The sequence below is a fragment of the Oppia nitens genome, unplaced genomic scaffold (assembly GCF_028296485.1).
Source record: "Oppia nitens isolate AA-2021 unplaced genomic scaffold, nextdenovo-longstitch-racon4-pilon3 scaffold13_pilon_pilon_pilon, whole genome shotgun sequence".
Lineage (NCBI taxonomy): Eukaryota > Metazoa > Arthropoda > Arachnida > Sarcoptiformes > Oppiidae > Oppia > Oppia nitens.
In genome coordinates, this window is record NW_026533192.1 from 404,116 (window position 1) to 431,864 (window position 27,749).

Below are 27,749 nucleotides of genomic sequence, written 5' to 3' on the forward strand. Positions count from 1 at the left end.
AAAGTACTGTTTTATACACTACTGTTATATTAATGGTTATCATTAATATTATTGTATTATATAAATAACTATAAATATGCTATTAATAAATCAATTAGTAGTTTCGTTGACATATTTGACAATAATATATGTAAGTGTCATCAGTGGTCAGTGCAATGATAATCATTGTTCCGCTAAGAAACGAGACGTCGGTATAGTTATTGGTATAGACTTGGGAACCACCTATTCATGTGTGGGTGTGTTTGTGAATAGTCGTATAGAGATAATCCCAAATGACCAGGGCAATCGCATCACTCCCTCGTACGCCGCCTTTACCTCCGATGGTCGCCGACTTGTGGGCGATGCGGCAAAAAACCAGTTGACCTCAAACTCTGAAAACACTGTTTTCGATGTCAAACGTTTGATTGGCCGCGAATGGACTGATCCTATGGTTCAATCGGACATAAAATACTATCCATTTAGAGGTAATTTTTTGTTGTTAATAATAATATGAAATCTGAAGATTTATTTATTTTTTTATTAATTATATGACATATTATATTATATTCGTGTCTTTTGACTATACAGTGATTGACAACAATGACAGACCCTATATAAGAGTAAAGACTAAAAACGGACTCAAAGATTATTCACCGCAAGAGATCAGTGCAATGGTGTTGTTGTATATGAAGGAAACAGCTGAAGCCTATTTGGGCTCCAGTGTTACACACGCTGTCATCACAGTTCCGGCCTATTTTAATGACGCCCAACGACAAGCCACTAAAGACGCCGGTGCCATAGCTGGTCTCCAAGTATTACGTATTGTCAACGAACCGACAGCGGCTGCCATTGCCTATGGATTCGAGAGAAAGGGCTACGAGAGGACAATAGTGGTGTTTGATTTGGGTGGCGGCACTTTTGACGTATCGGTGCTTCAGATAGATCAGGGAGTTGTCGAAGTGTTGGCCACTAACGGTGACACACATTTAGGCGGCGAAGATTTTAATCAGCGAGTTGTCGACTATTTTGTCGAAGTTTATCGCAAAAAGACGGGCAAAAACATTGCACGATATAAGAGAAGTCTTCAAAAGTTGCGACGAGAAGTAGAAAGAGCTAAGCGTTTGCTTAGTGCCAACCATAAGACACAGCTTGAAGTGGAGGCACTCATCGATGGCGAAGATTTCCAGGATGTGCTGACTCGGGCCAAGTTTGAAGAGTTGAATATGGATTTGTTTCGGTCGACACTTAAGCCATTAAAGAACGCTTTGAACGACGCGGGCGTTTCAAAGGATAAAGTGGACGATATTTTATTGATTGGCGGTTCCACTCGTATACCGAAAATTCAACAATTGGTCACTGAATTTTTCAATGGCAAAGAACCGCTGCAACGCGTCAATCCCGATGAGGCCGTCGCTATGGGTGCGTCCATTCACGCGGGAACTCTTACGGGTGACATCAAAGACATGCTTTTGCTGGACGTGAATCCACTTACTCTCGGCATTGAGACAAAAGGAGGCGAAATGAGTAAACTTATACCAAGAAATAATGTATTGCCACACAAAGTGTCCAAAACCTATACTACAGCTGAGGACAACCAGAAAAATGTGTTAATAAAAGTCTATGAAGGGGAACGACCACTTACTAAGGATAACCATCTGTTGGGTCAATTTCAGTTGGATGGCATACCTCCTGCACCTCGAGATGTACCGAAAATTAAGGTCACTTTCGAGATCGATGCTAATGGTATACTCAAAGTTACCGCCGAAGATGAGGACACTCATAAAAAGAAACATATAGTCATTAATAATGATAACACTCGTCTTACACCCGATGAAATTGACCAAAAGCTAMGGGAAGCTATCAAAGAGAAAGCAGTCGACCGTAAAGCCAAAGAACGAGTCGAAGCCTACAATGATCTCGAATACTATGTCTATAATGCACGCAAAGTGTTCAGTCCGACCGAAAAGTTAGGTGCAATCATCAGTCAAGAGGACAGACAGATAGTGGACATGGCTCTGGAGGAAGTGGCCAAATGGTTGGACAATAATAACGATGCAGAGCTGTACTATTTAAAGTCCAGAAAGAAAGAGATGATCAATAAGTTGAAACCCATTATTGACAAGTATTTTCCTGACGGCAAAATACCCGAACCGGTTGCTGTCATAACAATGGGATCAGGTTTTAATGATACGGATAATAATACTGAGAGAATTTAAATCATCATTTTTTCATTGATTATTAAATCTTATTTTTTAAAACTTATTATCAATTTAATATTAATTAATATTTTTACAAATATTTTAAATTGTTTTTTAAAAACATTATTTAGATTAATAAACAGTGTTTAATAAACACATTAAAAATGCAAGATATCATATAATTAAAATCTTTCTATTTTTTACATAATTTGTATTACTCAAAATATACAGTATCAATCAGTGTCAATTTGTTTGTATGCAAATATGATTAAGTGGTAATTAAATTTTATTTTTATATTTAAATATCATAATTATAATTTTTTATTATTGCCGTAGTTATACAAATAAGATAAAACAGTGATTTATATTAACATTCAATAAAATAATCATAAAAATTTTTATTTTGTAACTAATTACTATACATTAAAACTTATTTTTACTGATTAAATTTGTTTGTAAATCTTATGAATCAAGTATTTCTTAATGAAAATATTAATTTAATATTCAAATAAAAATTGCATATATATATACAAATGTTTTTTATATTGATGAATTTTATTTACTTTTTTTAATCTGATATCTATCTTATTGTAATTTATAAATTTATATGCTTATGTAATGAAAAATAAATTGAAGGTTTAATTTAAATATAAAAACTTAAACAATTTTATATAAATATAATTAACGCTTTAGGCAATTAATAGTATTATAAAAACAAAATATTTTATTATAACATCATATACTGTACTTTACATACGTTATTACAATACAAACAGTATTTAAATAAATAAATTCATATAATTACTGTTATTTATAAAATATTAAAAATATATTGCAAGGGAAGTGGGGTTATCACGGGTCTATTTTATATGTGAACACTATGAGTGTCCACTAACCCGTGATGTAAACCCTACTATTACTTAAAGATTAAGCCCTTACTTTGCCCTGCACGTACCAGCATTATTAACTGTAACGGTATGTGGCTTAAGGAGCGAGCGGATCTCCTATCACTGGTTGTGTACAAAGCTATATGTGTTGATTTGTGTATTTAGTCGACCGACTGTTTTAGTTTATGCTGTTTCTTGCATAAACTATCCGTATAATACTACCGTACGGATATCCAACTGATTGGTACAAAGTCTAGTTTTAAGGTCTGTTTAGTAAACATGTTTTCCTTGATATCTCCATAACTACTTGTCATACTGGTCTCCAACAAGTACCATTGGTATCAGTACATAAAACCCGATTTCCAGATCTCGATGACCTTGACCTTGTATAGGTGACCTTGACCTTGGACATGTGACCTTGACCTTGGACGTGTGACCTTGACCTTGGACGAGTGACCTTGACCTTGGACATGTGACCTTGACCTCTGACCTCTGACCTCTGACCTCTGACCTCTGACCTCTGACCTCTGACCTCTGACCTCTGACCTCTGACCTCTGACCTTCGACCTTCGACCTTGGTCAGTGGACCAGGTGGTCAGTATAACAGTTGACCAGTTTGTCTTGTGACTTATTACTATATCTGAGTTAACCTATCATAGCGCTTACTTTTGCATAGCTTATAATAGGTTACTCAATGATAAGGTTTACTCAACGTCATCACGTGTCAACACTTGTCTTTGGTCGGACCAGTCAGATCCTACCGTGTAGCGGACACAGTACCGGAGTTCCCTTCTATATAGTATTCGCTTACGTAATAAGTGGACGACTCCCATCGACGCGGCGTTCGATTGCTATCCTTTATGTTAACTGTATCCTATAGGACTGTTGAGCCTGTAGGACCAATGGGCCTGTAGTGAAGCCATATGTGATCCATAATACCATCCATGACGTAATCCATGGTGTACTTCCATGACTCAATCGATAATGTTATCCATGATGTAATCTTTCTTGCGGTCAGCTTTCATCAGTATAACATCGATAGTGTAATCCATGACGCAATCCAAGACCACCAGCCGCGACGAGTAAGTAATACACACAAAGTAATATGCAAATACTTTTATTTCATCTTATAAACAGTTATACATTGTAGTACTCCCAGAGAAACTCCGAAGAGATCTCCGAAGAGAACTGAGAACTGATCTCAGAAGAGAACCCACTTTGGTGTCTGAAAGACACCTCTATTTATACTAAAGTGTACGTGAGAAATAATCAGGTCGTATTGAGTCAGCTTTAATCCCTGGGCGTAAACTATTCATTTTTCTGTATAACATTTCAATACATTATTTTAACTGTGAAATACAGAGTAAAAATAAAATAAAACTTTGCTTAAAAGTAGGAGTTTACTACTCACTGTTCTGTATAACATTTCAATGCATTATTTTAACAGTGAAATACTAAATAAAAATAAAACAAAACTTTGCTTAAAAGTAGGTGTTTACTATTCACTTTTCTGTAAAACACTTAAATACATTTTTAAAAGTGAATTCTAGATTTTAGTATTAAGCAAACATTGGTTTGCAAATATAATTAATTAAATAAAAATAAAACTAAGCGTTGTGTTAAATTCACTTTAGTAAATTTAAACACAAACAAAAATCACTTTTGTATTGAAATAATTATAGCTTTAAAACATTAATCAGTATATCATTGCAATGGCACTGACTACTTATAACACTTCCGCCCCTTCAAGTCTGCATCTGTCCTCAGATGCGTAATTAAGAAATTACGTCTGGTTCATAACTACCCCTCATGTACACAATAGTTTACAATTAATTTTTATAAACTAATTACAAATTTCAAAATTTCAAGCATTACATAAATAAATTTAAGCTATTTTAATTAATGACGTACAATCTGTCCGTTTGTTTGTTATCGTCTTTTTCATTATTCATTTTATTTGTAATTTCTAGTCAACATCTTCATACCCATTATCAACCAATATAATATTCGATTTCTTACTCAGCTTCGTATCGGTTTATTCATTTTATAATAAACCAACTATATTTGATAAATTCACCAATGTCATCTTGTTTTTTCTTATTTATAATAAACTTGTTTTTCATAGGATTCCTTAAATTATGCTTCAATCAGTTTATAAAAGTGGACTATGTTGATAAATTATTTTGTAGTGGTCTTCGTATCGTTATCCATAATAAATCGACTCTATATTCGGTATTTAATACCAATTTCTTTCGATTGCGAATGTCTTGAAACAATATTGCAGTCATCTTCAAGTCATCGATTATTACATATTCACCAGTTTATTTTTCAGAATTTATTATAATTATAAAATCTTTATCCACTTATTTTACGAAATTAATTAATTTTTAAGTTTCAATTAACATGTATACTTGGATTATCCAACTTTTCATTTCATTTGCTTTAAATGGTTTAGCCAAATAACAGAAATCATCTGTAATACGATTTTTAATTAACCGTTGGCTTCTTGTGCTTGATTCTTGACCCATATCTGCCAAGGTTGTCGTTTGGTTGACCATTATTATTTATTATTTCTTTATAACATTTATTAATTAACAACTAATGTTAACAATTATCTCTTTCTCTATCTTTAAATTTAATTATTAAAAATCTAAATATAAATTTTACTAATGACGTTATAGTTTTAACAAATCAAATGGTTTAAATTGCGTACGATTATACATTTTAATAGGCCTATAAATGTTCTAATGTACGAATTCTTTAACTTATGATTCCTATAACAAATTCATTTATTAAAATCTTTTTTACTCATCTTATATAACTTAGAATTCTAAATAGTGATCACTTGTTTATTCCCATTATATCTCATTGAATTGCCTCTATCGGCGTTCTATTCATCTTAATGTACTGTAATTTCATTGCAAAGCACGTCGAGTGACATAATTAATTAATTTTCTTATTTATCATCATCATGGTTTCTAAGTCATGTGAAATCTATATCTCATTGAATTGCCTCTATCGGCGATCTTTTCTTCTTAATGTTTTGCTATTCCATTTTAAGTCTCGTCGATCGACACAATTATATTCATAATTGTCATCTTCAAGTTGTCAATGTCAAATTAAATTTAAGTCTCATTGAATTGCCTCTATCGGCGATCTATTCTTCTCAATTATTTGTAATTGCATTGTAAAACTCGTCGATCGACACAATTAAATTTTTTCTTAATTGTCATCTCAGTCGTGTACAAATTTGCCGCTTCTTAATCATGTATGGGCCTATCAATTGGTTCCATAAATAGGTACTAAGACCTTACTCCGAAGGATTGTGTAGAGACACCAAATCTACTCCTTGTGTGTAACATCGCGATGTCAGCGCTATAACGGGATTTATCATCGTTAAACGCATTCATTATTTTTCTTTGAACCAAATCTCTTCCATCCTCCAAATAATAATACCAAAAGCAAATACACGCGGACTTTATAAAAATACGTTTATTGGTACTAGTCTTCACATCCATATATCGATAAAATTGCGATGTACAGTTTCAAATTTTCTCCGCAAATTTATTTTACTGTTGATTATATGGTGTATGCAAATGGAGGATCTAAGATTTCTTATGAAATCTTCAATGAAGTATCTGACCAACTGTATTATCGTTATGGCGCCATATCACGTCAGAACTTCATCAACAAACCATTTTCTATAATAGGTTTGTACGCTTTCTCACTATGTCTTCATTTTTATAAATTAGGTCAATCAATTTTCATTTTTGAAATTCCATTTCGAAGCGACGGCCCAAATTATCTACTTCGATTATTTCAAATAAATTAATGGTATCAATCAGCTGCAGCATTTCTTCATTTAACTGACATGACTCAGTTATTTAATAACTTATGATTGACTACACAGTGAGTTCAAAAATTCTTTAATTTTATCTCTTTCTAAATCCTAATTGAGTTCCGGATTACTCATTGTCATGTTAGTCTTCTAGGATTTGTCTTTTAAAATCTCCTAATAATCATGATTATCTTCTTCTATTAAATCTCGTCTGATGAAACTTCTTTTATTTCTCTTTTGAATCCCATTCATTGTATTTTGAATGTTTTTTCGTGTTTTGATCCCCAAAGAAATGTAATACCTTTCTTTGTTAATGCTGTATAATGTTTAGCTTTTTTCTTTAATGTTAGTTTTTCTTCACGTATCTTAGTATCTAATATGTCAGCAGATATTCATTATGGTTTTCATGTGTGCCAAAATCTGTTGTCTGAACCATTTCGATATGCCAGTAACCCCAAGTCACATCAAGTGTTTTAAAATAACGAGCGCCTTAAGGCGGTCTAACACTTCAGTGATTCGTCATCCGCAATTTGTCATCTATAGCAATATCGTTGTCTTCTATAATTTATGCTTAATTGTTCTCCACCGTCTTTCTATGATACCATAATAACCAGGAAAGCATATTGGCTATTCTTAATTTTACGTCCTTTGCCTTCTCTCGAATCATTTTTACAATGACGTCGTATTCATTTTAATGTCGGCGGTAAGGACTGAGTCAAATTGCGAAACCGTAATAATCTTGTGCTTAACAACTAGAATTCTTCAAATGTCTGTGTCGTGCTGTGTGAAAACACGTCTATGTTTACATAATGCGAGCGGTAACGTTACGACTGCTGAAGTTTACAGTTAAACCAAGTCGTATACCAACATCAAGTCCAAATAAGAGCAGGTCCAAATTAACTAGTACGTGAAATGTAGTTTGCTTTGATGTACCAGTAGATGGCTTCGTAGCATTCGTGTTTACATTTACTATTCTCATGACAAGTTGTATGGTATCGTTATTGTCAGCCATTATTAAAATAATTACTTATGTTTTAACGTAGTGTGGTTGTTAGGTGTTGGCTTCATCTTGATGCTCATGCGTTTAAATGAGCGTTGAGTACATAAAATGGTTTATCAGTTCAGTATAATGTATTGAATATAAGCAGTGATACATGTATACACAGCGCTATCGGCCACTACAATAGAGTTCTATAGTTTATGATTACTTTGCTTTGTATTTTGGGAGTGCAATAGAACTATGCCTCACGTCCCATAGACTAGCGTTTTGTCATAAACTATGTGTCCGATAACATACGTGAATGTATAACCGATATACCAAATGTATAGCTATACTGATTTAACCAAATTATGTAAACGGTTTAAAAATTACCAATGTGCTTTAATCAGTATATTCGATCCACGACGAAAGGTTGAAGTTCAATGTATGTATATACCAGCTACGCCCAAAGCCATATGGCTCGGACTCAGCGCCAGTCTGGTTATGTTAATCTCTTTTATTCAAATTCTTTAGTACTGTCACCAAATGCGAGTGACTTTTGGTTTATACGTCTCTAGTAATTACGTATTATTCGGATATTTGGTTAGTTCATTTCAGTAGTTTGTATAACATATCGGTGAATCCATAAATTTGTATTTTGTGGAAATTTGCATCCTCCACTGCTTCCACCAAATGTAAGCAACATTAGGTTAAAACGTATTTTGTTTCTTTTAGGATTTCGTATCCTCCAACGATGTAACCAAGTGTAAGGAACATGTGGTTAAGCGTGTTGTGTTTTTTTTGTGGAATATCGCATCCCACCATCGCTGAAACCAAATGTAAGGGACATTTGGTATATACGTATTGTTTCTTTTGGGTATTCGAAATCCTCCAACGCTGCCACCAAATGCAAGGGAAGTGGGGTTATCACGGGTCTATTTTATATGTGAACACTATGAGTGTCCACTAACCCGTGATGTAAACCCTACTATTACTTAAAGATTAAGCCCTTACTTTGCCCTGCACGTACCAGCATTATTAACTGTAACGGTATGTGGCTTAAGGAGCGAGCGGATCTCCTATCACTGGTTGTGTACAAAGCTATATGTGTTGATTTGTGTATTTAGTCGACCGACTGTTTTAGTTTATGCTGTTTCTTGCATAAACTATCCGTATAATACTACCGTACGGATATCCAACTGATTGGTACAAAGTCTAGTTTTAAGGTCTGTTTAGTAAACATGTTTTCCTTGATATCTCCATAACTACTTGTCATACTGGTCTCCAACAAGTACCATTGGTATCAGTACATAAAACCCGATTTCCAGATCTCGATGACCTTGACCTTGTATAGGTGACCTTGACCTTGGACATGTGACCTTGACCTTGGACGTGTGACCTTGACCTTGGACGAGTGACCTTGACCTTGGACATGTGACCTTGACCTCTGACCTCTGACCTCTGACCTCTGACCTCTGACCTCTGACCTCTGACCTCTGACCTCTGACCTCTGACCTCTGACCTTCGACCTTCGACCTTGGTCAGTGGACCAGGTGGTCAGTATAACAGTTGACCAGTTTGTCTTGTGACTTATTACTATATCTGAGTTAACCTATCATAGCGCTTACTTTTGCATAGCTTATAATAGGTTACTCAATGATAAGGTTTACTCAACGTCATCACGTGTCAACACTTGTCTTTGGTCGGACCAGTCAGATCCTACCGTGTAGCGGACACAGTACCGGAGTTCCCTTCTATATAGTATTCGCTTACGTAATAAGTGGACGACTCCCATCGACGCGGCGTTCGATTGCTATCCTTTATGTTAACTGTATCCTATAGGACTGTTGAGCCTGTAGGACCAATGGGCCTGTAGTGAAGCCATATGTGATCCATAATACCATCCATGACGTAATCCATGGTGTACTTCCATGACTCAATCGATAATGTTATCCATGATGTAATCTTTCTTGCGGTCAGCTTTCATCAGTATAACATCGATAGTGTAATCCATGACGCAATCCAAGACCACCAGCCGCGACGAGTAAGTAATACACACAAAGTAATATGCAAATACTTTTATTTCATCTTATAAACAGTTATACATTGTAGTACTCCCAGAGAAACTCCGAAGAGATCTCCGAAGAGAACTGAGAACTGATCTCAGAAGAGAACCCACTTTGGTGTCTGAAAGACACCTCTATTTATACTAAAGTGTACGTGAGAAATAATCAGGTCGTATTGAGTCAGCTTTAATCCCTGGGCGTAAACTATTCATTTTTCTGTATAACATTTCAATACATTATTTTAACTGTGAAATACAGAGTAAAAATAAAATAAAACTTTGCTTAAAAGTAGGAGTTTACTACTCACTGTTCTGTATAACATTTCAATGCATTATTTTAACAGTGAAATACTAAATAAAAATAAAACAAAACTTTGCTTAAAAGTAGGTGTTTACTATTCACTTTTCTGTAAAACACTTAAATACATTTTTAAAAGTGAATTCTAGATTTTAGTATTAAGCAAACATTGGTTTGCAAATATAATTAATTAAATAAAAATAAAACTAAGCGTTGTGTTAAATTCACTTTAGTAAATTTAAACACAAACAAAAATCACTTTTGTATTGAAATAATTATAGCTTTAAAACATTAATCAGTATATCATTGCAATGGCACTGACTACTTATAACAATATGTATTATAAAATAACTGACACTCTTCATGATATTGGTATCAAAAATATTTTTAAATATTGATAGACTATGTGAATAATTATGATAAATTAACATGGATTTTTTTATTATCATTGACATATTATTAATACACAAATAATAATTTTATTTATTACTAAATTATAAATATGAAAATTAATTTGTTTGTTAAAGTGTTAAAATTTTCCTAATTTTAATATTAACTAAAAATTTTATATTCAATATGCAAAATAAATATTAAACAATATTTATTATAATTATTTTATTAGTAAAATACTGTATTTAATTGAAATGTATTAAAAATTTTTTTTATTTTACAGATACCTATCATTTAATAGTGTCAATTAAATGATGTCTAAAAATCCGTTATAAATACAAGTGTCTCAAAAAAATTTAAAATCACTATTGGTATTATAAAATATTTTATTTATTTTAACAGAAATAATAATTTTTTAATTTTACGATAAACTTGTTCTTTGGACGGAAAAGACTAAGAAATTTTTAAGTTTAATATAAATTTATAGCTAATCTCTTAGCCATTTCAGTCAATTGAATTTGTTTAATACCACATCAAATATATTCTGTAAATTATTTAATTATATTTAATATTATATAAAAAGTAAAGAATAAATTTATAATAAATTGATAATTATAATAATATTTTTTTATTACTAAATAACCAAAACATTTGATGAACTTTTAATGAATATTTTTGTAGAATCATCAATACATAAAAATTTATTGTATTATTATAATAATTATATTATTTAAAAATGAAATTGCAATACAATTTTTAGTATAGTTTGTTGTAGTCGTAAATCACAAACATATATTAATTGTATGAAAATTGTTGTCAATATTTGATATGTGCTGTAAATATAGTAATTAGAGTCAAAGGGTTGACCCATAAATAGATCCGTAGTTATTGAAAGATAATATAAAATTTTGAGAAAGTGAAATATTTCAATTTAAAGCTAATTAGTAATTAAATTATTACATTTTTCAATGAAATATTTCTAAATATAATTGTAAATTATCATCATATATAAAAATATTTTATATCTTATAAATATAATTAAATAATAACTATTTTTATCATTAGTATTATTACAAATTTATGTCAATATTACACATTGTTTATTAAATATACAGTATATTAACCAATATTTCTCAAGTATTATTGATTAAATAATATACAAATAATTAATCATATTTTATCACATTATTATTTTTATGTACATTTTTCTTTATCTCTTATAACAAAATTTTTTACTTATAATAATAGTCTATAAAAGAAAAAGACTTTCAATAAAAATATTCATAGTTTCATATAATTATATAACTGTTAATTAGTTTCAAATACAATGCTCGTATCAGTAGTCCTAACCCTTACCTGTGCTTTCAGCACACTTATGGCAATAGATGTGCCGACAGTTACGCTAAATAATGGCGTAAAGATGCCGATCGTTGGCTATGGCGCCGGACATGTGACTGAACAGTCGGTTAGGGACGCACTTATCGCCGGCTACCGTCACATCGATACTTCATTAAACTATGGACAGTCTGAGCATATCATTGGAAAAGTGCTCAAAGAGTACGAAAATAAAATCAAAAGAGAGGACCTGTTTATCACAAGTAAATTGGAGAACGACTATCACTCGCGCAGTAAAGTACACAAAGGCATCAAAGAATCGTTGGCTAATTTAGGCGTTAAATATCTGGATCTCTATCTCATACACTATCCGCACGAGAATTGGGTCGAGACGTGGGAGGGTATGATTGAAGTTTTGAAGCAGAACCTCACCCGAGCCATAGGTGTATCCAATTTTGATGAACATCAGCTCAACCAAGTGATGGCTAAAGGTGTTGTACCGGTCGTCAACCAAATCATATGCAATCCGTACCAAAATCAGCACACAATGTTGGACTTCGCCAAAAAACATAAGATAGCTATAACTGCGTGGTCACCATTGGGTGGACCTACTTATCCGGGTCTACTCAAAGACAAAAAGATGGTCGAAATTGCTGCCAAACATAATGTGTCCACCGCTCAAGTGGCTCTTCGGTTTGAGATCCAGAGGAATGTTATCGTTATTCCCAACTCAAAGACTGATAAGTATATTAAGGAAAATATCAATGTTTTTGGTTTTAAATTGACTGACGAAGAAATGAAGTCAATTGAAAAACTTAACAAAAAATAATATTAAATTAATTATATTTTTGTTTGTAAATTATATTTTAAAAATAAATTGATAATATCTACAAATAAAATAAATTTAGTAAATAATTATTTTCTAGTTTATTATTTAAATATAATAATTGAAAGTTATCCATAGTAATTTTTTGTATAATAATGCTATATATATATTTACTTGTTAAATTTATACTTATAAATTAATATATTTTGCATATAATAATTAAAAAATTAGTAATAATTATTGTATACAATTATAATTAATATCAAATTAATATTAAATTAATATCAAATTAATATCAAATTAATATTAAATTAATATCAAATTAATATCAAATTAATATCAAATTAATATCAAATTAATATCAAATTAATATCAAATTAATATCAAATTAATATCAAATTAATATCAAATTAATAAATATTATATTGAGAAGTACATATTATCTATTAAATATTTAATTTATTTTCTAGATATACTGTATTTTGTTTTGTTATATTATCATATTTTGATTTTTAACATTTTTAATTACCGGTTTATTTAGACATTAAGTTTTTAAGCTTTATCTATAAAAGGAATAAGGCGTTGTTCACATATTACGTTCGCACTTGAGGGGAGGGGGGTCTGCCAAAGCGAACTTTTGCGAACGAGGGGGAGGGGGTAAAGTCTATAAGAACGTTCGCATTTAAATAATGAATGAATTTAAGGGATTAATTTTGAGTAAACTTAATCCTTTGATAAACGGTTTAATAACTAATTTTGAATAAATATATTACTTTTGAATAATATTAATTTATTTTATTATTTGATTATTTTAAAAGTGAAAATAATTTTATAAAATATTTATTTAAATGGTGGGGGGTTAAGGACATGCGAACGTAATTTTTAAATATCATTACATGCGAACAATTGCGAACATAGGGGGGGAGGGGGTCTAGATTTTTTAAAAACTGCGAACGTAATATGTGAACAACGCCTAATACTATTATTTTATGATAAAATGATAATTTTTTATTTATAATAATAGAAAAAATAAAGTTATGAGTCCCTCTGTACTTAGTTAGTATGTACTTATTTAGCAAATTATGTTAAAAATAATTTTGCATTTTACAATTTTTGAATTAAAATTTTTTATCTTATTTATTTATTAATTGATTGTAATATTGATATTTTAAATCTAATTATTACTAAATTTATTAATTGAGTTTAAGAGCTAGTGGTTATTTTTAATCATTATATTAATTAGTATGTAAATATTTAGTATGATATTTAACGCATAAATATTAAATAAAAAATTAATGTTTCTAATTTAATTATTCACAAATTTATAAAAATAGTATAAATTAGAAAAATAACTAATAGCAATGTGTACTATACATAATTGATCTTTTCTATCCCTATATAAATTTAGTTTTAATTGTAATTTTTGTTTATAATTCAAATTAATTATATAATTATAATCCTATTTATGTTGTTATGTTGTACATAAAGTATCACTAGACGGCTAACACACAAATATATACCGTATCACTTATAATACTATTATACAATATATAAGTTTAATTAATTAAGATAACCTCAATTTATTATAAATTGTATTTCAAATAATTTTGTTATACATTTATGTCTATATCTGATTATATAACTTTAAGTTATTTATTTTTTGCTTAACCAATATATGATTATAAAATTTAGTAGCATTTGCTTTAACATTTATAATTAATTGACAAATATTATTGATAATAATATAAATCATAGATATAATTGCTTCCTATTAATATGATATTGTTGTTTTTATTGATTTATTTCACAAAGCAATTAAATACTCAAAAAAATAATGTAAAACATAATTACCATTAACATTAATTATTTAGTATATTTATATATTCATATAAACAAATAATAAAGATGTTTAATAAATTCATAATTTTCTGAATATATAAAAAGACAAAAGTCTTATATTTATATTATAAAATATAATTTTAATTAATTAATATTCATTTATTATATATTAGTATTTAATAAACATGTTTCTAAAAATTTATAAAAATCAAATTATTAAAAAATGCCAAATTTAGATATTATTGATTGATAAAGATAATATTGATTATTAACTTAGAATTTTATAAAAACCCAAAAAATATTAAAATATTGTTTAATTGAACAAAAAAGTAATTACTTTATCCACAAAAAACTATGCAATCACACTTGTTATTATACATTATTTATAAAACCATAATTATTTAAATTTATAATATTATAATAATTTAAACTGTAAAATATTTTTTTGTAAGCTTTTATTAATTATAAATCAATTATATTATAATATAATATATAAGTATTTTTTAAAAATATAATGATAAGTAATATCCACATAACTAACACATTACCTCAAAGCATAGGCACTGAATAACTAGTTGTCTTAATAATAAAAGCCATGATTTGAATATTAATAATGTTTAGTTCAGATAATAGCTTTAAGGCAATGTATAAACCAGAAAATAAAAGTTTTTGTTTATCAATAAAAAAATAATATTATTTCTGAGAATAAATATAGGATTATACGTAAAATAAAGTAAATTTTAAGTATAAAAAATTGTGTCATTTATTGCTATCGTTAAACTTCATTATTTATCCATACATTTCCGTATTATTCCAATAATGAGAAAATCTATTGAATACTATTACTATTATACGAAATAATAATAATAAAAAATAATATCTTAAAATAATTACATAATTAATATTGAATAATATTTGTCATATTATATATTTTTATATAGTCTCTTAATATAGTTCACGTGTAAAATGTGATTAAATAAAATATTTATTAAACAATTAACTTTTTTCACCAATTGTCAAAATCATACAATCAGTATTGTATTTGTTTGGTTATTATGGCGACAATTATATTTATTTAACACTAAAATCTTTATAAATTTATACCGATATACAAACTATAAGGTATTTTTAGTATTAATCAAAGCCGAAAATTAGCGAATTTTATTGTATTAAACTGTAAATTGTTTAACTGTTATTGAAACTGTATTAAACTGAATTTGGGAAAGTTATTTGAAATAGCATTTATTACAAATAAAATTATGATTGTATTAATTTTATTTGATAATGTTAATGTTTATTTAATTATTAAAACATTTATTTAAGCACTATTTTTTATTATTAATAAATTATTTAAATAATTGTTATTAATATGATTTTTTCAGACATTTTCCAATAAATGTTAGATATCTATGATATATAATAATAAAATATGGATACAATTTGACTATAAATGTCATCAATCGCTTAGATATAGTCTTATATTTCAATTAATTAACAAATAATAGTAAGAAAAATATGATTTTATGGATATATTAGTCATAATAAATAACAATCCGATCAATCATTATGTGTTTGATTGGTATATCATTTGCCGATTCGCTGTACAATCCAGTCCTGTTGACAGAGTGGACACCTATTGTTCTGTTGAACCCATAAAGACATACAGCAGTTGTGRAAAGAGTGGTTACATTCGCCCCAAACGACAACACAGTCGTCGGAACGGTTGTCTGATTGGCAGCGAAGACATGCGTCCATCACTTGGACACGACATATGGCACATGTGTCGCACTCGCAATCCCACGACCACATCGCACAACAGTTCCACTTCTTCAACACAAACGTCTTCTCCTGTCTGTCCTTCGGTTGGCCGTCGCGTGAGTCCACGTCTTGAGTTAATAAGTCGCCCCCATTGCCGACKCCCCCCATATCCTCCACATCCATATCCCTGTCGTCTTTGTCCACATCTTTTCCRTTGCCGCCGACACCACCGCCGCTGACAATACAGTTGTTATTGTTTCCGACYAATACTTCTTTGCCGTTCAAATGATCACCGCTATTGTCATCAAAGTCTTCACTCATATCTATAATATAKATATAAYTTGTTTTGTTATAAACTGAAAGACAATCKTAATGTRTGTCYAAAACAATGATATCATTGACAACACAACTAATACTATAATAAAACTTATTGTTTGACTGTTTGTGTTGTGTTTGACATTCAATTTGTAAACATTTTTTGCTCAAAAAATCAAACAAACATTCAATCAGTCAGTCATTGCACTCATTCAATGAATCAGTATTTTTACAGACTATTCATAAACAAAGTTATATTACAGTAGTTTATAATATAAGGCTTAAGCTATGATAACAACAATACAGTATTAATACAATAAATAATCAAAACTTTAATATTAAACAAATGGGGGATATTTTTGTCGATGAAATAAATAACATTGTTTATGAAAATGTGTTTTGTATTAATAATATTAATAAAATGTTATTTAAATAATAGACAAAAGTTTTAAATTAAAAGTTTTAAATGTTTGACTGTTATTACAGCACTAATAATAACTTATTACTTATATTAGAAAAACAGATAATTTGATACATATTTGAATGTTATAAAAGAGTAKATATTATAATAATTGATGATTTGTTCAAATTCTTTAATTATTTTAATGAGATATTTTAAATGAGCAAGGTGCTTTTATTGAAATTTTTGTTAGTAACTACTAATTAGCAATGTCATTTTTCAAGTTTATACAATATTTCTAACAAATTACATTTACTATTATTATTATTATTATTATTGTAAATTATCCAGAACATTTATCCATATTAATAACAAATAAATTATAGTTTTATTGTCTGTATTGCAAATGACTAGATTTTTCCACAACTATTGAATCGACCCGTTTGTTGACCACTTTTGCCGATACTATGGATTCGGTGATCAATAAAAATGCTTAACATTTGTTTTATTTATGTCAAGAATGATAGACCACTACAAAAGTGTACACTTCGCTAGTTTTACCGTAATTTTGGTCATTTATAAAATCTTTAGCCAATCCGATGATAGGATTTTTGACACACATGTCCACCGATATGTCGGATGAGACGATAATTGCAAAATCAAAAACAATAAATAATACAAAATTCAATTAATTTATTCATTATTATAATTAAATTTTTAAGTTTAATTTTAATAGTTATGCATAAAAAACAAATGACAATTTTATAGTTAGTAAATGATTTTTATAATTTAGTTAAATTATATATATATATAACTATTAATTATCAATAAAACATTGTATCAATTGAGAGCAACATATGTTGATATTCTCCACATAATAATAACTTATTTAAAAAACAATCACTTTGTTAATTATTCAAACAATTTGATAATACAGTTTTTAAAGAGATWTATATATATATATATATACCGGTATACAGTATATATATTCTTGGCTAATTTATTCAATATTTAAAATACAGTATTTAATAACATGCATAAAATAACTGTTCATTAGCTTAGCATTGATAAAAGAGATATATGGTTATGTTTATATCAATTATTATCATAAAAATAATTGATGACATTTTCAAATGTTTTAAATATTTGTTTAAATTAAAACAATTACAATAATAACTAACAGATATTACAAACCCAATGATATGAGAAACAAAAAACAAAGTACTACTGTATTATACAAATACAATATACATCATATAAAAAATCAAAATTGAAAAAAATAAAACTTGTTTTTTGTTTGTTTAATAATAGTACAGTAATTGTGACATTTGATTAATGAGTGATTGAGAAGCGATTGGATGGGAAGGAAAGGTAGTGTAATATTAAATTGATAACTGTTTTTGGTTTTGTCGTATTGTTTTAAATACTATTTCTTGTTATTGTCATTAATAACAAGTGACTGTTCCTCTTCAATACGATTGTAAAATAATATGTAAGCCCTATAGTCACTATCGACTGGTTCTTCACAAGTGACCAAATCGTCGTTATAGTGTAGCCATCGATCGTTGGTCTCGTCGCGAACGTAAGCCGTGTAATGGCCAGTCTGTGCGGTACCCGTATGACAAACAATTGCCGAAAGCCGGTAAAGTAAAGGCTTTTTATTGTTTAATACCAGTTCACTCATATCCAAAACTTTATCGATGGGAAAGTCGACATTTTCGGACAGTTTGTGACAGGTATTAGCAACAAACAAGAAACGTTTCAAATAAACAATTAGTGTCTTCGGGGAAGACATGATGTGTAACGATTTGGTGGCCGGTCTCAGTGTTTCACACTTATTACAAAACCATAGATTATCATCTAAATCGTTGAGACATTCGTTGGCAATAAATGCCTTCAAACAGTCTTCGAGATTCAGTTTCTTTGACTCTTCGACAATCAGCTCTTTAAGCGACTCATCTTTTGTGATCTCCATCGATGGTACTAATGGTATCATTGGCTCCAAACATACACATAGGGTGTCGGCTTCAGACAAGTATATGAAACCGTCGCGACTCACTTCACAACCCTCACAATCTGAACCCCACGCACATCGACAACAACCTCAAGAATTAAGGTAACGTATGTTAGAATAAAATTAAACATTTTTTTGTATATAAAAAATGTTATACCGATTCCGTTACGTTCGGTAAATAATAGTCGATACGTGTATTCCGGATTAAATACTCGAGAGTCGACCAATGAGTACAATGCGTTTGCATCCATTTGTTGGGTGACTCTCAAGAGTCGGATACCAAACACAAGTTGAGAATCGGAGCGAAATATTAGAGGTATACAAAAACATCTATTTTTATACAATAAATAAATAAATAAATCGATGATAACATCTTAACAACAACTCATAGGATACATACCTCTCAACCATTGGCTGGCATTCGGTGAACTGATTTTTGCTGACATCCATATGACAGGAGAAACAGGAAAATACTTTTTGGGGACAATCTTCGGTATAGTATTTAATTGTATGTTCAAGACATGACTCGCATATAAGTGCAGCACAATATCCCGGGTGTCTTAGCAAACAACGAATGGGCTTATCTTCTAAACCTATTGATGACAATAGAAGACAACTTAGAAGAAACGTCTTAAAAGAATTGCAGACAATAAAACTTACAGATAACACAAGTATCAGTTTCGATACAATCGGACATATTAGTGATGGACTCGTTTAGTTGAAAGATATGGATCTCAGATTGACTTTCATTGAATGTGAGAACGTCTTCCGAATCGTCGATAATTCTGGTCACATGATAACCGCTGGCCTCGGCTATTACCAGTTGATCGTCGCTAATAGAGTCGAGCAAAAGTTTTTGTCGGACTTTGGTCTTCATTTGTACGCACGAATCGTATTTGTTGTCGACAGTAATGAGCAGTCGAGTGGATGGACCAGTCAGTGGTGTAAATGTAACCACCAGTTGCTTTTGTAAGACAACGGGTAACGGAAGCGCCAAATACATGAAGGCCTCAAACGTTTGACTCGTATTGTGACAGACATCACAAACAACACGGGAACAGAGTTGGCCCTGAAAGACGTCCACAACACAAGAAGAGTTAGTTAATGATGACGACACGGGTGGCGACACTCCGTCTGTAGTGTCGCACACTTTTTGTTTTTTAATCGGCGGCTGAATGTCTGCTATCAAATGATTATAACAATTTAATTGTTCATTCAGAGCGTCCAACAGTAGTGCTAAAAACTCTTGGGCGTCATGTTGTCGGCCGTCGGCCAAAGTCACATGTCTTTTAAACATAGAGTCGCGTATGCCTTCGGGACGAATAGCGCCACACGTTTGCGACCGATACGACTGAAGTAAATGCAGGAACTGATTGGCGATTGAATCTTCGTCAGTGTCATCAGTGATACCATTTGTAACCTTATGATTAGTGTCCGTTGAAGTCGATTTCGGCGACAACTGTGAAACAAAGTGTTTGTCGTTTAGCAGACACTGAAACACACAATTTTGGTAACAGGTGTTGCCGAGATTGGCCAGACCTACTCCCGCCAATGCATTCAAATTGTTGACAGAGACAATACCGGCGCCACCACTGACGCCACCGCCGCTGTCATCGCCACCATTAGTGGGCCAGTCGTTTGATGCGTGCGGTAAACCCATTTTCGGCGAAATATCAACCACACACTGGACCACTGCCATTACCAATAGGTCAACACCAGATTAAACAAAATGCAATTATATGTCCACAACACAGCCGAGTGCGTGCAAAATGGTATGACACGTGTCGCGCGGGTGACAGTTGCCGATGTCGTCACTGACGGTTGACAGCTATTGTCCGTTAAGATTACAGCGATCTGAGGATCAGATGAGACAAACTGTTGGCATACATAAACACACAGACAGTATATGTCAGCCTAGTGTCCACTTTCGGTGGTCACTACCGCTATAGATATATAAAAGACCCGTATATTTGTTGTGTGTTTCACAGTATTGTCGCCGACATTGCTGTCGATGGCGTTAGTGTTGACTCCGATTACCGATACTATCGATACTTCACAAACACATACACACTGTGTGTCGATATTATTAACACTGTTAGGACAGATCAAACCAGTTGTCCATACAATTAGCCGAAGTGGTCACCAATAAGTTAGTCATAGCTTTATGAGAAAACAATTACCGAAGTGACCGCCGACCAGATTGTTGGTCACAAAACATACGCACGAGTCGATTGTTGTATAATAAAACAATAGATGTATTTGTCATAAATTACGTCAACTTTTTTTAAATGATTTTTTTTGGTAAAAGTTTTTTGTTATAAAAGTTTTTGTTTGTTTTGTATTGATTTCTGTAATATAAATATGCGATAAATGTATGATTTATTTGATACACACAACCAATAGTCCGATGCAATTATCATAAGTTTATAACATCAACACAACACACATTTACATACATTTCCTTTTTAAGTATGTGATGAATGTCCCAATCAATTGATAATTTTTTTTTTTGAAACCTACAATATTTCCTTAGCTGACAAACAATACTATAGTTATAATAATTTTTATTTGTATTGTATTTCAAATTGTTAAGTATATTATACTTATTTTTGGCTAAATTTCTAGTTTATAGTGTTTGTCATAAATAGTCATAGACTACTGTGACCAATGTCTAGGGCCATATCACGCTGAAAGCACCGGTTCTCGTTTGATCACCGAAGTTAAGCAGCCGAGAGCCCGGTTAGTACTTTAAAAATTATAAAACAACAAAAAGTGTCTAGGACACCCGGTATTCCCAGGTGGTGTCCCTCCCAAGTACTAACCGGGCTCTCGGCTGCTTAACTTCGGTGATCAAACGAGAACCGGTGCTTTCAGCGTGATATGGCCCTAGACATTGGTCACACTATTCAATACAGTATTTATGCTAATTATATGTAATTATTAAGTGTATATTTTTGTTGCAGATAATATTTTTAAAAAAAATGTATATTGATTATTGAGAAATTTGTATATTAATTTATTAGTATAATAAATTAATTTGTTAAATTATATTTATTTTTGTTGTTGTTGTTTATTTATCAATAAATAATGATTAGTCAATTGTGACACTTTCTAATTAGCATTTAATTGCAATTATATAAATTATTTGACAATGACATATACACTACATTTACAGTATTATAATAATGTATATTTAGTGATAAAAAACAAATATTAAATAAATAAATAAATAATGTGCAAGGTAATAATATATACAATATTTTTTATATAATCTATAATAATAATTCAATAGGGATTAATTGATGTTAACAATATATTTATTACTATAATTATTATCTAGACCTTAATAAAACAAATAAATGATATTTTACAAGGTAATTTACAATATTTTATAAACAAATCAAAATAGTAATAATGTAAATTTAGTGAATAACTATAATTATATGAACTCATTAATGGTTAAAAATAATAAACAAAATAAACCAGTTAAGAATGCTAGAAAGCATTATTAGAAAAAAAAACTTGAATATCATAAATATGTTGAAACCAAATAGTTTGTATAATTATATAGTATTAATTTATATAGTAACAAAAATAAAAAACTGGTAAAATATACATAATTTAAATAATGTTATGTAGGTTATCTAATGACTCGGTATGACAAAATAAACTCAACCATAGTCATGTAGGGTATCAAATGACTCGGAATGACAAAATAAACTCAACTATAATCATGTATGGTATCAAATGATTCGGTATGACAAAATAAACTCAACTATAGTCATGTATGGTATCAAATGATTCGGTATGACAAAATAAACAACCATAGTCATGTATGGTATCAAATGATTCGGTATGACAAACAAAACTCAACTATAGTCATGTAGGGCATCAAATGACTCGGAATGACAAAATAAACTCAACTATAGTCATGCAGGGTATCAAATGACTCGGTATGACAAAATAAACTCAACCATAGTCATGTAGGGTATCAAATGACTCGGAATGACAAACAAAACTCAACTATAGTCATGTAGGGCATCAAATGACTCGGAATGACAAAATAAACTCAACTATAGTCATGTATGGTATCAAATGATTCGGTATGACAAAATAAACTCAACCATAGTCATGTAGGGTATCAAATGACTCGGAATGACAAACAAAACTCAACTATAGTCATGTAGGGCATCAAATGACTCGGAATGACAAAATAAACTCAACTATAGTCATGTATGGTATCAAATGATTCGGTATGACAAAATAAACAACCATAGTCATGTAGGATATCAAATGACTCGGAATGACAAACAAAACTCAACTATAGTCATGCAGGGTATCAAATGACTCGGTATGACAAAATAAACTCAACCATAGTCATGTAGGGTATCAAATGACTCGGAATGACAAACAAAACTCAACTATAGTCATGTAGGGCATCAAATGACTCGGAATGACAAAATAAACTCAACTATAGTCATGTATGGTATCAAATGATTCGGTATGACAAAATAAACAACCATAGTCATGTATGGTATCAAATGATTCGGTATGACAAAATAAACAACTATAGTCATGTATGGTATCAAATGATTCGGTATGACAAAATAAACAACCATAGTCATGTAGGGTATCTAATGACTCGGAATGACAAACAAAACAACTATAGTCATGTAGGGTATCAGATGATTAATATAATGAAATAAACAAATATAATCATGTTTGGTATTAAATGATTTAGTATAACAAAATAAACAGTTAAAATCATACTTTTGCTGCCATTTTTTTAAAAATTAATATAATTTTAATCTATTATATCTTATTTTTAATACTATATACAATTCTAAGCGCTAAAATTTACCTTAATTTTTTATACATTTGTCACCATTTTTTTTAAAAAAATAATTTTAATTTATTATATCTTATTTTTGATGCTCTATACAATTCTAAACGTTAAAATTTTTACCTAAATTTTTTTACTTTGGCCGCCATTTTTAAAAAAATAAAAAAAATAATTTTAATTTATTATATCTTATTTTTGATGCTCTATACAATTCTAAACGTTAAAAATTTTACCTAAATTTTTTTTTATTTTGGCCGCCATTTTCTCTATGTTCCCGAAGAGATATCAAAATTTTAATGCATATTTTTATGCTTGCTTTTGATGCTCTATTCAAATTTATACTTAAAATATTTTTTCTTAAAATTTTCTTTACTTTGGCCGCCATTTTCTATATGTTCCCGAAGAGATATCAAAATTTTAATGCAACTTTTCAATACATTATTAGTAGTCCTCTAACCGAATCTGAAGTCAGAATTTCAAAATTCGCAAAAAAAATGCTACACACACACACACAAAAAAGGCTCGTATAGATTTCAGAAAACAAAACTTTTCAAGTTTTTTTTGAATATTATTTATTATTATTATTCAAACATTTATTTTGATTATCTATTTAAATATTCAATAAAAATAACAAGTTTATTTTATTTTATTTATTGATAAATTTAAAAAAAATAGTTTTCTTGTTTAAAAACTAATAATATTAATATACTACTCAAATMTTAGATTGTAAAATTTGATTTAATAACTGATATCAAAATATTTAAATCAAACAAAAACAACATAAAACTGTTTTAAAAAACTAATAATTAAAAACTGATAATTATATAATTACACATTGCTTTAAATAATTTTACATTAGTTTTTATTATTATTTATAGCTTTCTTTATATTCAATATTTATATAATTACAATAAGTGTCACTGACACTTTTATTGATAATTATTAATAAAGAACAATGTAATTTTATTTTATTACATAAAATCAAAACAAATTAATAATATTAAAATTTAGTTGTTTTTTATTATATTATTAAAATAAGTTTTGTCTGCAAAAATATACTGTATATAAATTTATGTTTATAACTTTTTAAAAAAAAATATACATTAGTGTATTGATGCTTTTAAGCTAAAACCAGTTAAGAATGCTAGAAAGCATTATCAGAAAAAAAACTTGACGGTATAAAATATTATGTTCGCAAATTAATTGTCATTTATAAAAAATAAACCACATTTATATAAAATTTTAATTTTATTTTAAACATCAAATATTAAATACAAAAGTATATTTAAAAAAGGATATAATAGTTATATATAGATTTATGATTTACAATACATCGTAAATATCTTGATTTGGTTCAACACATTTTGTGCAAACAAAATTGCTTTGTGTTGTGTTATTATCCTGCTGACAATTTTGATGAAATCTTTCACCACATTGTGTACAGCGAATCATATTATTATTAAATGTTTTCGAACACAAACAATGTAGAGTTGGTATTGTTATGTATTTGGATTTTGCTTCGGTATTTCGAGTAATTGGCAATGAAATTTGTCCAGATTCATACCATCTTTGTAATCTTTGACGCAAATTGAAACTATTTTCAGTTTGTCTTATTGAACTTGGATTAATACCAGAAATATTTAATGCCATATTCATTAAAGCATAAACACCACAATCATTAGAATTTGGCTGTTTTGTTACTCGCCAAAATTGATATTTTAATTGAGGTGTTATGTCGAGTTGTCTTATATGTGCACTTGCGACGCGTACAATTAATTCGCTAACAGTTAATGTGTTAACCGAATCATAAACATTACATGTAATTGTTGTTGATGATGTATATTGAACATTGATGTAAATCCAATGGTTACCAGTGTTAACAATCTGGTGTAATTCTTGTCCAACATTAGTGAAATAATACTTAGGTTTTAAATATGGATAATTTTGTTGAAAACGATAAGAAGTTTGAAAATTAAGTAAGTTATTATTATTAGCTTGATTGTTAAAAATAACAGCCATTCCATTTGTAATTAGAGAATCGTTTAGCCATCCATTGTTTTCTGATCCATCAAGTAATCGTAAATCACTTGTTATAAGATCTTCATGTAGATAATTGTTGTATGTCTTTGAAAGCCAAATATTTGAAATTTGATGATCTTGTAATTGCGTGTACTTTTCTATATCTTCTTGTGATAACTTTTTAGCAGATACTTTTGAATCTTTCACTTTCAAATAATCTTGAATTGTTTCTTGAGATAGTTTTGTAATTGTAACTGAAGACTCTTTAATGTCATCTAAAAGAATTTCTGACATTGTTTCAGAAATTTTGCTTTGTTTTGCTAATGGCTTTATCAAATCATTTTCTTGTTTAGTTGATGAGTCACTTGATTGAGAACTTATGTCAGTTATAGATACGTCAATGGAAACATCAATCCAAAATGGTATATGATAGCTACCATAAAAGTCATATTGATAAATTTTATCATTCCAATTATTTGTAAAAATATAATCAATTTGACTTCGATAATTAGTTGTAAAGACATTTTCTGGTATTAATGATCTCAAATTAAATGTTTTCATAGTTAAATTAAGTAATGTCTGTCCGTTTTTCGAACAGTAATCTATATTGAAATCGCCACATAGTATTATATGAACAAAATTAGATGTCTTATTTTCAATGTTGTTTAGTAAACTTTTGAGTGTATCAAATGGAAGACGAGATGATAAATAAACTCCAACAACTGCAATATTATTAAATTTGACACAAGAGATTTCATAATGCCAATTAGATTTTTCATTGCTATCAATTAATGAGCATATAGCTGATACGTTGTTAGAGTTTTTAGCATATATTGCAACGCCTCCAATTGCAATTGTAGAATTTTCAGAGTAAACATGACTTATTGCTGACATTTGTCCAATATTAGGTAATAAGTTGTATTGACATTTTGACCGTGTCTCCACTAAAATTAACAAATCAGATGCCAATATGTTGTCATCATATTGTAAATCTAAAATGTTTTTTCTGATTGACTGAACATTTAAATAAGTAATAGCATAATCTTTTCGTATTGAGCATTCTAAAGGTTTAATTATCATTTGAAGTCTTGCTTCTGATTGTAATCTTTGTATTTCATTGAAAATTTCCATATCACTTTGTCTTGGCTTTAGATTTTCAATTAATTTAAAATCTCCATCCAGGTATAATCCATTAATTGATGTAACTCGAGAACATGCTGTATAAATTAACTCTCGAGGTAAATGTTTTGTTAAATTAACAATAACTTGTTCAAATGTTGATCCTTGACTTTTATGTATTGTCATGGATTCACAACACACAAGTGGAAATTGTAAACGTGTTACGTGAACATTAAGAAAGCCACCCATTTGGAAATCTTTTTTTATTGGTTCTATTGGTGTCCAATTGTTTGGAATAAAATTTTGTTTAATATATTCCATGTACTTTCGGCGAATTTCTAATCCAGAATTTTTAGGAAATTGTAACCATATTGTATTGATATTTGATGTATATTTGTCTTTATCAATTCTCATTAATGTCCCAAATGCACCATTAAATAAACCATCAGAGACATCAACATTACATGTAATCATGTATTTTAATCCTATTTTGAAACTTATATTGTTCATTAAGCCATTTGTATCCTGATATGTCAATTTTTCAATTTTGTCAATAATTTTTTGTCTCTCATTTATATCCCGGTATCCTCTTATGTCATCAATAGCTTTATTACTAAGTAATTCACCCACTTTATCTTCGATCGCTT

At 29.8% G+C, this 27,749-nt stretch overlaps 4 protein-coding genes and 1 non-coding gene across 5 annotated transcripts; 2 read left to right on the forward strand and 3 right to left on the reverse strand.

Annotated features, from left to right (window-relative positions):
* The first annotated feature begins 72 nt into the window (after positions 1-72).
* On the forward strand, positions 73-2,195 carry LOC128959438 (endoplasmic reticulum chaperone BiP-like). The gene is made up of 2 exons (XM_054305394.1): positions 73-464; positions 568-2,195. The coding sequence occupies exons 1-2, from the start codon at positions 77-79 to the stop codon at positions 2,193-2,195; spliced, it is 2,016 nt and encodes a 671-aa protein (XP_054161369.1). The 5' UTR covers positions 73-76.
* A 9,728-nt stretch (positions 2,196-11,923) lies between these two features.
* Positions 11,924-12,798, forward strand: LOC128959448 (9,11-endoperoxide prostaglandin H2 reductase-like). The gene has a single exon (XM_054305404.1). The coding sequence runs from the start codon at positions 11,962-11,964 to the stop codon at positions 12,796-12,798; it is 837 nt and encodes a 278-aa protein (XP_054161379.1). The 5' UTR covers positions 11,924-11,961.
* Positions 12,799-16,031: 3,233 nt separating this feature from the next.
* Positions 16,032-16,911, reverse strand: LOC128958428 (RING-box protein 2-like). Its single transcript, XM_054304285.1, has one exon. The coding sequence runs from the start codon at positions 16,711-16,713 to the stop codon at positions 16,219-16,221; it is 495 nt and encodes a 164-aa protein (XP_054160260.1). The 5' UTR covers positions 16,714-16,911; the 3' UTR covers positions 16,032-16,218.
* A 1,402-nt stretch (positions 16,912-18,313) lies between these two features.
* Positions 18,314-21,386, reverse strand: LOC128960809 (ubiquitin carboxyl-terminal hydrolase 15-like). Its single transcript, XM_054306949.1, has 4 exons — positions 19,782-21,386; positions 19,522-19,714; positions 19,279-19,451; positions 18,314-19,210 (listed from the first exon to the last, which is right to left on the reverse strand). The coding sequence occupies exons 1-4, from the start codon at positions 20,818-20,820 to the stop codon at positions 18,534-18,536; spliced, it is 2,082 nt and encodes a 693-aa protein (XP_054162924.1). The 5' UTR covers positions 20,821-21,386; the 3' UTR covers positions 18,314-18,533.
* Positions 21,387-21,894: 508 nt separating this feature from the next.
* Positions 21,895-22,013, reverse strand: LOC128961072 (5S ribosomal RNA). Its single transcript, XR_008484607.1, has one exon. It is a non-coding gene; the product is annotated as a 5S ribosomal RNA (ribosomal RNA).
* Between the last annotated feature and the right edge of the window lie 5,736 nt (positions 22,014-27,749).